This window comes from Haliaeetus albicilla, chromosome 4 (assembly GCF_947461875.1).
Source record: "Haliaeetus albicilla chromosome 4, bHalAlb1.1, whole genome shotgun sequence".
Taxonomy (NCBI): Eukaryota; Metazoa; Chordata; class Aves; order Accipitriformes; family Accipitridae; genus Haliaeetus; species Haliaeetus albicilla.
Window position 1 is genome coordinate 16,032,115 of NC_091486.1, and position 13,005 is coordinate 16,045,119.

The 13,005-nt window shown below is 38.5% G+C and overlaps 1 protein-coding gene across 2 annotated transcripts in view; it reads left to right on the plus strand.

The window, feature by feature from the left end:
• CNTNAP5 (contactin associated protein family member 5) overlaps positions 1–13,005 on the plus strand; it is a 303,884-nt gene that overhangs the window by 226,986 nt on the left and 63,893 nt on the right. For both annotated transcript variants that reach the window (XM_069781056.1, XM_069781057.1), the window contains exon 14: positions 11,640–11,796. In XM_069781056.1, the coding sequence (XP_069637157.1) occupies positions 11,640–11,796 (157 nt within the window). The remainder of the gene's footprint in view (positions 1–11,639; positions 11,797–13,005) is intronic.

Sequence of the window (13,005 nt, forward strand, 5' to 3'; positions counted from 1 at the left end):
CTGCAGCCTCTGGCCATTCCAGTATTCACCGCAGTGGTAAAGCTACAGCTGAGTTCTTCCTTCTGCTCCAGGAGCAGAAAACTGTCTCTTGCCCTGAATAATAGTCTCTGTTAGTGACAGTAGAGCTACGGAGCATAGCTGAGCAGTTCATATTCTATCCAGTACAGTCTGTGCATGAATGTACATACACACCCATGTATATATCCTGTTTGCTACAGTTGTATAGGGGGATATACAGGAACCTGAAACCAATTAAATAGCAAAACCTAAATAGAAGATCTATTTGAAAGATGTAAACTAATTGCTAACTGGGTGAAGAAAAAAGAGCTGCAATGATTAAGCTGTTCCACAGAAAAGACGGATTGTTGTCATCCTGACCTTTAAAGTTGGTCAGGATATATCAATAGGAGCATCTTCTGAGTACAGTATTCTATGAATTTTTTCATTTATATTCTCTTGTTTTTCTCCTTACATGCTGGCTTGCAGCCAGTTCATTTCATGGTCTTGCCTATACATATGTTCTGCTACAGCTGCATTTTTCCAAAGTGCCCAATTTCACAGCACTCCAGCCTTCCTTAGGATGACAAATGATGCCCCTGCTGCTCTGACCAACAGAACTGTAATTGCAGCCTGAGACGGGGACAGCTGAACCAACGCCATGCTGCAGTTTGGGTAAAACCTTAAGTTGAAACTTGACTGCATTTGTTTATTGTAGTCGAGTTTCCAATTCCAACACTTAAGGCATTAACTGCTGACATTAATTGTAACATTGAGGAAAGCAGAATTGCTCAGCAGTTGAAAGCAGTGTCAAATCAGCAGTTAGTTATTTACCATTGCTCTGTAATATGTTGTAACACATCGGACTGTAAAGAAGTTTAATGAGTTGCAGTAATGCTTGTAGCCTCTCGGAGATACTGGGATGCAGTTCTATGAGTTGGGTTTTTTTGATGAAGTGCTTAAAACTGGACTCTCTCCACTGCTATGCTGGATGTCCAGATGGGTGTTGTTATGTTAATAGTAAGTACAACTGAGTGTTGTCTTTTGCCGACTAACACGTTTTGGGAGCAAAAAATAAACAATCCAGTTCAATTGGCCCTGTGAGATTTCAGTCCAGTAGGGATGTGACAGAAGTGTAGGAGGAGAGGCTAAGAACATGGCTTTTACTCTGCTTGTCCAAGCTGCCTTGTTGGCTCATAATTAGACTAAGACTCTGAAATGTGCCTGGATTATTCTCTAAGCTCTTTTCTGGGTGTTGGTTTCATTTTTTGGTTGTTTACAATGCTTGTCTTTTAGAGTACAGCAAATATATTACATGCTGTGCACAGGGACTTTTTCAGCTGTTTAGCATAAATTTAAATATACTTTTTTTGCCTTTTTTAAAAAAAGCCAAACCACAAAACTCTGGCTTTTTATATAAAGCTGCATGGGGAATGATATTGGATTTCCCTCTTACCGAAGATGCTCATTTGCCCAATTAATTTTACAGGGAACTTGAGATGTCCACGTCTCATTTTCCGAAGGATTCTTTCCAAAAGAGAAGCACCATCCCAATAATATCTGTGAGTGCTATTATCAGTTTTAAGAAAATCCCCTCATTTATTTAATTAGGGCTTGCAGCTTCAAAGTGATTAACAATGTTATTACCTCTTCTAATTTACGGTCTATTAAGACTGTTTTTCTGTTTTTATTCCAGTCCAGAAATTCAGAATATTTACTGATGATATTTTCTGATTTCTTTTAAGATCAATCTAAGCCATGAAATTCAGTAGTTATTATCAGCCACTTACAGGAACAAGTTAGTGATTACACTTCAAAAAGGCGTTCTGTGGAAATGACTTTGTCCCAATGACTTTCTGATCAGATTCAGTCTGTGTAAATAGATGTTATTATCTGTCAGCCATGCCATATTAACCTGGGAGCTGAAAGACAAGGTGTGTTCTCGTTGCTTCATGAGTCAATGTTGCTAATAAAGAGTCTCTATGTCCAGATCTAGTTTTTATTATTCCTGGAAGCTGCCATCACAAGCACAATGGGAACAAAATTACTCTGTCTTTTGTGGAGGGTTGTCAAATCAGAAGACTGTCCATTTCAGCCACTAGTGACTGTATTGGTGCAATGTGAGCAGGAGGGAAAAAAGTAGTAATAAGGATACTTTTCTCATTATTAATGCTGGTAGTTAAAACTGCATATACAGGAAACAGTTCTGTTGAGTAAGGTAATTCCATTTTTACTCAAGACACTTTTCAAAAATAAAGGGGGGGAGAAGAGCTGTTATTAGTGTATGTAGTTTCTCCCAAAGGACTAAGAAAAGATTGCTTTCCACAGCATGTTTTTCTGTAACTTATCCAGTCTCCTATTAAAAGTCCCAAATGTCCCCATTTTATCTATTTTCTTTTTCTAGTCTATCAGATTACATTTTGCTGTGGACGTGATCCAGCAAACCTTCCATGGGTTCCTGCAAGAATTGGATTAAACCTTGCATTAATTCCACTTGACTTCACTCCAATTGACTTGTGTCCATAAACTTGAGCAACACACTCTGAGTTATGCCCTGGCTTCCAGACTACCATTAGGGCAGGCTGTAGACCTGGATTTTTGTGGACTTTCTTGGTGAAGGGCTCAGGTTGGTAGGCAGGTGAGAGTGCATGAGCCTGGTAGCTGTGCAGAGCTGGGGGCTTTGCTGTACAGCTCCACCGTTACACCACATTGAGTGCACAAGGTGCAAAGTGCTGCAGGTAGGGTCCCTCTGTTACTCTTCATCCATGCTCTATCCCAAGAGCTTGAGCTGTCGCAATGGATCTTTCAAGAGTAAATGGATCAAATATATAATTAATTTTCCTTTTTTACCCCCTTTAAAAATAGATCCTTCAGGCCTTCATTTCAGTCGCTGCATACCTGTAGATGGTGCTTTTACCTGTCCCAGTGACAGCCACAGATTTTGTCTAAGGAATACTTACAACCCAAATCTGTTTCAGAACAGCTTGAAGTGGGGGGCTGGACTAGATGGTCTCCAGAGGTTCCCTCCAGCTTCAACCATTTTTTCCTCCTGTGAACAGCCTGATGTTCAGTGAATGCAAATCAGCACGACTGCCCCAATTTCACTGGAGCCAGATGCATTTATACCAGTTGCCAGATCTGGCCTTTTTTATCCCTGGAAAATAATAGCAAATGAATGAGCTGCAAAGTGTTTCTTCCTGGCAGTCTTGCCTGGGACAGTTGCTCGTAATGTAGTTTTTACAGTTCTGTAAAAGTTGTTGTCTCACTTCAACATTTCCATGAATAATAGTTGAATACTAAGTTTTCTTGTGATGAAATGATTGGTTTATGGTTTGATGCACCATTCATAGTCTTTGACACTTCAGCTATTCCCCTCTGTCCTCTGTGATGTTATTTTTAGGCTCTGAAATTGCTTTCTTCTATGAAAACTTAAATAGCATTTAAGAACAAAAACTGCTGTGATAAACTACTTCTCTCACCTTACAGTAGTTTATAAGGTGCATTAGGTCAGTAGACTCTCCTTACACCATAGCCCTTTCACATCCATTGTAAAACACTTTAAAAAGAAAGCTCCGCAGAAGAGCATATGATCTGTCTAAGCTTACAAACTCACTCATCTCTTCAATGCTTTCCTCCAGTCCATGTGGTATATGGTGATCTAAAACCAGGCCACCTCAACTGGTGAGCTCGTAAGATAACGTGGGTAAGACTTCAGTAAGACGTTGAGATACTGGGCTGTGTTGCTAGCTGCACACAGGGTGGCTGTGAATGTCACTCCTGTTGTCTTCCTCAGCCCTAGAGAGCCACCGAGGAGCACTGGTCTGCTGCAGATGCAGAGAGCACCCAGTTTTAATCACGTATGATCCTTCAGTACCCCATGGCATTTTCACAAGAACTGGAATGACAAGATCTGATTTATCTTCTGTTTATTAATCCATTAATTCAGCACTTGCTACTATTTACTGTCACTAACTATTTTTATACTTCTGTGGAAGAACAGATTAAGAACAAAAGACCATTGTCCTGGGCACTGTATTGAGCCACGGCAGGAGATGACCTTTCAGTGGAAATGGGTGACATTGTACTGGTGAAAGAGGTTGAGAATGAATACATAGGAGCCGAATAAGCGGTGCGAGGGCAACAAATGATGGCATCGTCCTATTGCCATTTTTCTTACTGGCTATACCTATGACATAGGAAGAAAAGTCCAGTCATCTGCTGAGCAGGACCTGCTCCTCTGGCCCAGGCAGGGTCATGCTGGAGCCCACTGTGGCTTATCCACGGTCATTGTTCACTTGCAATTGAATCCAGGCCACTGACGGGTTTCTGGTCCCAGCACAGAGTAAGGATGTGGCAGGATGTGCGTCAATGTCATAGGCCTATGTTAAGGCAATGCAGGACTTGTTTATCTGAATTTACCTGGAGGAATTAGGCTGAACAGAGAAAATGGCAAAGGAAAAGGGGAACGAGGAGAAGGAAAAGAAGTTAAAAGCAAGAAGGACATGTTTGAAATGAAGCTGAGCTGGAGTACAGGAGATAAAGGAAAGCAGATATTTTTTTTGTTTCAACAGAGTAGGATATCGAGTCCATCTTCAGCAAAACTCCTGAGGATTCAAAGCTGATATTTTCTCTGTTTTGTCATTTGTCCCTAAAAGCTGTAATCTTCTCTGCATTTTTGTTTTTTGGTTGGTTTGTTGTTGTTGTTGTTGCTTTTTCTTCCTAACCTGCATGCCGTCAGCTGTTCCCATAGTTTCTGTTGCTGGCTGGAGTCCCACTTGCATCTTTCAGGAAACTTGTCACTTGGCCAGAAATTTATTGAGAAAACAACCCAGCCTGAGCTGGCAGAGGAGAATGCAAGTGCTCATAATATTTTCAGTCTTCTTTGGCCTTCAGCAGAGACATTCATGAGGCATAAAATTTTAGCTTGGATGTAGATTCAATCTTCCTCAGCATATAAAAGTGTTTGGGTCTGAAATCCTTATGCCCATCCTTGAATCTGTCTGTCAAAGGATTGATGATGATTTTGCTTTTACTGAAGCTCTGTTAGTGTGCAATGGCACAACTCTGTCATTGCAGCTCAGCAGTTCTGCTCATTAGCCTCCTGTTAAATCTAGAAGAAGCAAAGGTCCATGTTTACCTTCTTCCTGCTCATTCTCATCTGTGAGAACATCTTAACAACTCCAAAGAATAGAGCACACCGTGATAAGAGCTGCTCCAGTGGGAGATGTAGTTTCTCTGCTTAAGAGAAAGAGATGCAGACAAATGCTGCCGCATATTTTATTTCTTTTCTTTTTTAAGCAATGACTTCAACCTGGGACTCTGTATGAAAGCAGTGCACCTTGGCAGCAAAACTGAGTAATGAGAAAGAAAATGTCAGCTAAGTACTGCCCTTCTTTCCCCTTTTCCTAACCACACTTAACCAAATGATTTTAAAATGAGGGACAGACTTTGTGACTAAGTAACATGTGCCCAGGGAATAGGCCCACTGACATTAGCAGGACTACTTCACTTTCAGATAGCTACTCTGAATAAGGGTTACAGGATCTGACCAGAAATTGAAATCAAATTCAATGTGAATCTTAATAACACTGGCCAGCACCATTGCTACTCAGTACAGAACGGCATCCGTCTTGCTGCAGTGTTTGACCAGCTGTGATTTCCAACGCAGTCATGTTTGTCATCTCTGAAAATCAGCGCAGTGGTATGTGGGTTAGTTTTAAGAAAGAAAAAGGACAATAAAACTGAATTGCACAATTGCCATGGGGAAGGTTTTGAGTAAAAGGGAGGAAAGGTTAGGTGGTCATTATGGCTGTGCTAAAAAGAGAAGAGCCAAGCATAAAACAGGTGTGTGTCCGTATGGAAGCAGAGCAATATGGTACAAAAACAACTGGACGACTTGGTGGCTCACTCAGTGAATAATGTTGAATGGAACCATGTCATTGGGAATTCTCATTTTTTCCCTGGTCCATATTACATATATTCATTTTTTCCAAGATAACCTGATCTTGAGTTAAAAACAGGGGTTTGTGAAGAGCAGAGAGCCTGCTACCTCGGAGGGCGGGTGTTGCTTCCCTTTGGCTGGGGACAAGCCACGAGGCCCTTGCTAGGGCCTGTAAACCATAGAGCAACTTTCTCCCACTGTTAAATCTCAGCAGCCACTTCAAAGAATGGGTAGCACATACGGGTTAATGCAGCACAGCCCAAGTTCACCTCGCTTTGCATTATTAGTGTATGCTCCCAGAGGTGTGAGCTGTCATTTAAACCAATACAGATTCCGAGTCAACACCATAGACCTCTTCGCTGAACAAACAGCCTCTAAGAATATATTAATTTTGTGTTATCCACTAAATATGGAATATTTCTCCAATTTGTCCATAATTTTGTCCAGAATTATTATAAGCACTTTTTCATTGATTTCTCAAAAGTGTATTTTTTTTTCCTGTTAAAAAGGACGAAGGGGAAGAATTTGGTTTTACTTCAATTGAATGTTTAAAATTCTGATAAAAAAGGCTAGAAAAATTTTCCAATGGAAAAAAATCAAGCATGGGAAAACAAGACCTTGGTAAACCCTTACCAAAAAATATTGTTACAGTTTTCCCTTGTTCTTACTCTCTTACCCCCTTCTCCATTTTTTTCAAGAGACTTTTAAACATGGATTAGCTGAGATCATAATTTGTTCTCTGGATAGGCCTCTGAATTTATTCAGGTTGAGATTGCCTCATACATGTGTGTATGTGTGTATATACGGATATATATATAAAAATCTGCTAACTGCTTGTTTCACATAATGTTTGGTGTATCAGGTGACCCATTTGCAGGATTTGATATTGTTGAAGTGGTTAGTGCAAACAGATATTTTGAGTGCAGTAGCAAAGAATTGGCTTTATGAAATTCTACAATCAGTAGTTTTCCAGTTCACACTATCTCTTGATACGTGAATCTTCCCTTATAAGAGAAAATACCATAGATGTAAATTAATCTACATTTTCATCAGCAAGATGTATAGATGTAAGATTTAGCAAATTCAGTTCTGCTTAACTCAGTTTGATTTTGGAGAAAAAACTGAACATGAAGACTGCCAAGAGAATGTTGTTTCAACACAATATGGTTTCAGTGTTTCAACAGACAAATATAAATAAAACGACTTGCTGTGGTGGAGGAAAAAACCTTTAACTGACCTGTTTCAGTAACATGGGTACCCCAAAAGCCTTACCTGTGTTAGGGGTATGTAATTACTGGGTCAGACTTTAGGTTTATACAGCACAGGAGTTTAACAAGGGATCCAGTTTATCTTGGTATATTTCCATCATTAGATTTTTCGTTTGTTGCAATAACAAGAACCACCTGGCAAATGATGCAGACAAATCTTAACAAATATTTTAAATATAATACTGTTAAAAATGCATAGCTTTGCTTTAACTCATGCTGTATAAACATAAAAGCCAACGCTAAGACTTTCTGCCTATATAAAGGTAAACCGAGTCCACAGAAGTTGCTTGGGAATTATATACATAGTAATTTAGTCCTAAATGCTGTTGGAATACGCTGCTTCTCCCCCTGCTCCAGCTTCTGAGTGCCTATGCAAATAATTTTTGAAAAAAATCTCTGCCATTTAAAACATGAGCAAGCCTAAAACCTTTAAAAATAACTTGTATTGCTAGCAATGTCAATGCCTTCTAATACAGAAAATGAGAGCTGTCAGTACAAGGGAGATTTAAGAGGACAGTCATTTTCTTGTAAGCTGATAGAGGGATACCGAATATGTGTTCAGCCATTCTTGTCACTAGAAGAGCCAGATACGCATTGCAGGTGAATTTGATCTCAATCTGCATCTCCTTCTAAAGATCACTGGAAACAACCTCCATGTGTCTGCTGTTCTCTTCATAGTTCTCAGCCTCTGTGCTTGTGAACTGTACAGTCCATGCCAGCCTTGCTTCTGCTGAAACAGATTTCATACAGAGAACTAATAACGAGTAGTTTAGTTAAGTGCATTGATAGAGCAGGTACCAGAGATCTGCTGAAGAACTGATATCTGAAAGGAGCTTACTCTCTCTGCTTTGCTGGATGGAGAAAAACTGAGTTCTTGTCCATGTGTTTCAGTATTGTATATGCCAGGGTTTCCAAAGTCTTATTTGGCTATTCAGATACATACGCGCAGTAGCTGTTGAATAGACCAGTAGACCACAAAGGCCTGGCCTATGGAAACAGGGAGAGGGAAACGCCAAAGTCATCAACGGAAGATGAGACCTCTTATTCTTTCCTTTCAGAAGACCTGTGCCAACCGTACTTTCTGCAGCCTGTGCCTGGCAGTGTGAACGAGTAGCAGTACTTGGTTTGATACAAAATACTGCCTGCCTGCTCAGTTCTTTTAATCAATAACATATTAAATTATAGTAAAAACAGTGATGTAAATATCACAGCTGTTTGTAGATGCTCCCAGACAGCATCATCACAGAAAGGGTTATTGTCCTCTGCAGGAAACAAAAAAATTTTGCCTTTTTTGAGGATTTTGTTATCAAAATTAAAACCTTCCAAAGGCAGTTTGAGCAGTACAGGAAGAAATCCCTTGAAAGAAACTGGTCTCTGTTCTTTTACTGGTGAATTCAGTCACTTGGGGCTTATTTGCTTTGCTTGGTTTAGGATTTTTTTCATACATATTCTCCTTCAGAGCCATAGTATGGAGTTCAAAGACAACCTTAATAAATTTATTATAGTGGATTTTTTTTGAGTTCTAAATAGACAAAACCACATGGAAAATAATACTTTTATTTGTGCAGTAGGCTTTTGACTACCTTTTTTGACTAAATAATGTGTCACTAGATACAACGTAAGCACAGAATGAAGAATTGGTAGCACTTCTTATTAAATTGACTTTTTAGCTTAGAAATTTTAAAGTGGAATTCTACTCACCTATGTAACCATTAGTTTATGGGGCCATGTTAAATCCTTGATTAACATCATTAACTTAGTCTGTGGCTTCACCACAGAAAGGAAATTAATTCATTTTGAGGTGGTGCTGAATTGATAATGCTTTGAAAAAATGGTAATACTATGATTACAGAAGTGCAGAAGATATTGCAACAAATCTACAGGCTTAGAAGAAAGAATCTTAATCAACACCTCTTGGCCAAACTCAATCTCAGTGCAAAGCATCCACCAGCTCTGCCAAGATATAACGGTTTAAACTTTCTGGAAAGAACTCAGGGATAGATTGATTGGAGTTGCTAGTGAAATATTGCATTACTTCAGCATTATATGACATAAAATATATGTTTCAGTAATTCCTAAACACTTTGGACATTGCTGAAGTAGATTTAAGAGCTTTGCTGAATAGCTCTGTGATTACTCGTGTTAAAATTTAAGCATGTGGAAAAGAGTTTTGAAGATTCATGCATAATTTTCCTTAATACTACAATTGATTTCTAAGGGACTAGTTAGGGAGAAAAATTTACTCATGTTGAGTAAAGGGTGGCAGAACTCTGCCTAATACATAGAATTTTTGAAAAGACACTGGTTTTTTATAGTCTGTTCCCTTGACAATCTAAAATTGTTCCTTATAATGTTGAATGCTCTGGTTTTTAGCACTGTATTTAATTTAGTTGTAAATGACTCAAACTGTGGTGCTTCTACCACTTCCCCAGTCTATATCATAAATCTGAATGTGTATGTGTTTGCTTGGTATTGCTCAATAAAACAAATAACAACAGATCTGAAAAAGACATCAGAAAACTACTCATACTTAATTCCTGTGAATGATTGCTTATTTCACTCTTATGTTTAAGTATATAATGATTTCTGCCAAAAGAATATGTGACACAGGTTGAATTTGATTAATGAATACCATTATTTGCTGATGGCCTGAAGGATTTATCTTTATCTAAATATTTTTTCCAGAATGGGTACTTTAAAAATTAGATTAAGCACTTCTGTATAATATCTATTTCAACTCCTAGACAAATCACCCTTTTATTCAATTAACATTACTATTCCAAGCTTTACCAAGTAATTTCCCAATAATATAGTATAGACCTGTTTCACTGGCTGCAGCAATCAATTTCTGCAGGAAAATCAGCTGAAAAAAAAGAAGGAAAACATAAATGTGTTGACAATAATATGACACCTAAAATGAATGTGCATGTTTTTGTAAGATTGAATACTTAGATGTTCTTGAATTGTGTTTTTCTAATGAGTACCACTGGGTATTGGTCAAACTCATCATGTCTTAATTGTTGGTGTCATGAGAATGGAGTTACTCTTCCTATTTTTTATTTTCCTTTTTTCATGAATTTACAGTTCAGCAGTCTAAGCTTAGAAGGAAAACAAATACAAATTAATTTTGCCAAGTGATTCTAAAACTCATTTTAATTAGTCTCTTACACTCTACAGTTAACCTTGATTGCATTTCATATTTTAGACTTTCTTGCTTTGTATAATGAGGAATACTCCCAACTAATAATGTTAGTAAAGCAGAAGAATAAATTGATACGTTTTTCTACATTAGCAGTGCAGTTTATTTCTCCAAGCTCCTTTGATCAAAAAGTCTCGATATGTCAATTTTGCTAAATTTTGCCATCTACCTGTATGTGTAACTGATTACATTTCTTGATTTAAGGATTAAGAAGTCAATGAAAAAGTTATCTGAGCTGGAAGACAAAGTCAATCTTAGCAAAATGTTAATCCATGGATTTCATTACAGCTGAATCTGCTTACTGTATCTGACTATTAATATTTAATGCTTGAGGTATAACGGATTATGAAATTTAAACAAAAACTATCTTGGTTTATATAAATACATAGATCTTAGAGCTCCTGTAGGTAGAAAATAACTTCAGAGAGACAAGTTAATTCCCAAGTACGGAAATCTTTTTCCCAACTTAAGTCCTACCTGAATCCTTAATCTAGGATGTTTTAATATCTTATGGAGCTTTGCATTTGCACATTCCACCCTTGGAGAGCACATTAAAATCCCTAGTCCTGCTCCCTTAGAAACCAATACAAATTTTGGTCTTAGTTTTGAGGGGAACTGTATTAAGCCCATAGTAGTAGGGTAGTTTGTGTGTTATTTCTGAAGATTTTTACTCTTTATATATGGGTCTTAAGGTAAAAAATCCTGATCTAAGAGCTAGAGTCTCCTTCGTAAACGGGTAGACTCTGCAAGAGGTCCTTGGCCAATACTGGGTGGTTCAAGACAGCTGTGCAGTGTGAGTCGTGGCAGGAGAGTTGTTTTCAGACTCCTTCAGTGATCAGATCTCCCTTCTAGCGTCACACAAAAATACTGGACACAGCTAGTGCAGACAGTGGTGTTGGGTTCGCACGTCAAAAGTCTTTGCAGCTGAAATGCGCCAGGTTCTCCTGGGTGATTGGCACGTGAGTCCTATGGGGAAAACATCTGCTCCTCAAACCAAACAGGATTACCATAGAGCTGTTGGTTTCTCGACGTGTATTCCATAAAATGGAACTTGGGCAAAGTTTATGGTTTGTTACTTCGTCTGTAGTTCGCATCTTTTCTTTCCGTATTATTTAACATGTCCACCTCCATTCTTTTTTTCATTCTCAGGAGAATCCAATTTGCTTATCAAGTTCTCTTTCTCTCTCTTTTTCTCTTTTCTCTTTTTTTCCCCCTCTTTTTCCCTTTCATCCAGATGGAATGCCATTTGCTTGGTGGGTTGGCCGTGCCAATGAAAAGCATCTTTACTGGGGAGGATCTCTTCCGGGCATTCAACAGTGTGCATGTGGACTGGAAGAAAGTTGTCTGGATATGAGATATTTTTGCAACTGTGACGCAGATAGAGAAGAATGGTAATAATTTTAATGTGTATAGTAGTGTCTGTATGAGAGCTGGGGATAGAAAGTAGGGCAAGAAGTCTTAAATTTTTTCCTGATTCACAGCTCAGAAAGCTTGAATGACTTGAGTATGATCAAATGAGAATGAAAGTCAAATTAGAATCTGTCCTTTTGATTTCATCTTAAATTTCTTATTTGAACCAAAGACAAGATATCTGGCTTAAGCAGGTTGCTGGGATGGGTTGTCTTCAAAAAATATTTGTTGTTGAATGCCAAATCCAGTCATTTTATTTGTTTAAAAATTTGCATTGGTTCAATTGGAGCATTGCATGAATAAAGGCTCTAGGAGGTTGGTGCATGGGTATATATCAGAGCAGAAGATTCAGGCATAGACAGAGAAATCCAGGTACAGACAGCTAAAGAACAAGAAACCTGTACTATCAAAACCACTTGTCTTTTTCTTATGAAACATTATATCTGTATGTGCCTTTACTTTCTTTTACATTGGGTCCAAAGCTTTTTAAAGTCACTGGAAAGACTTTCTTTGGCTTCTATAGGTTTTGGTTCCATCTCCATAGGAAGTTTTAGACTTGCAGCATGAACATTCAAAGCCTTCCTCGGGCTTGGACCTTTGTGGTGCCCCAATGCCTCATGAATTTGCAAAGGCCATCTTCATAACCTTCTCATATTCTCTGCAGCTTCAGAGACTCTCCAGCAGCTGAGAGCTAGTTGGTGAACTTTCCAATTAATTCCATATTTGTGTATGGAATGCCAGATGAGTGTTGCTGAAAGTACAACTAGAAACACCGTGAAAATACATGTGAAAATTCTGCTTCACCCTCACTCCCTTTTGGACCACTCACTGATAGGAGCTGCTGCCCTTTCTCTAAAAAAAAAGAGATTTTAACCTCAAGTAGTTCAGAAATTACAAATAATGGAAGTAGACAAGAAATGTCTTGCTGTAATAGGATACTGTGTTTGAAATAGTGTCTGAATTATCCCTGTGAAACCTTCACTTAAAAGAGAATGAGTAGAAAGGAACTGTAAGGGGTCTTGAAACAAAAAATAATAATTCAGAAATGACTTGTCACTGTAAGTGTTAGGCTTTTTTGGTTGCTCAATTTCCAGACAGTGTGATTATTCGCTTGGACCCTTTATATCCCTGGGGTCACTATTCACTTTCAAAAATCATAGCTGCAAGGGGATTTCTTCAGGAAGATCTTT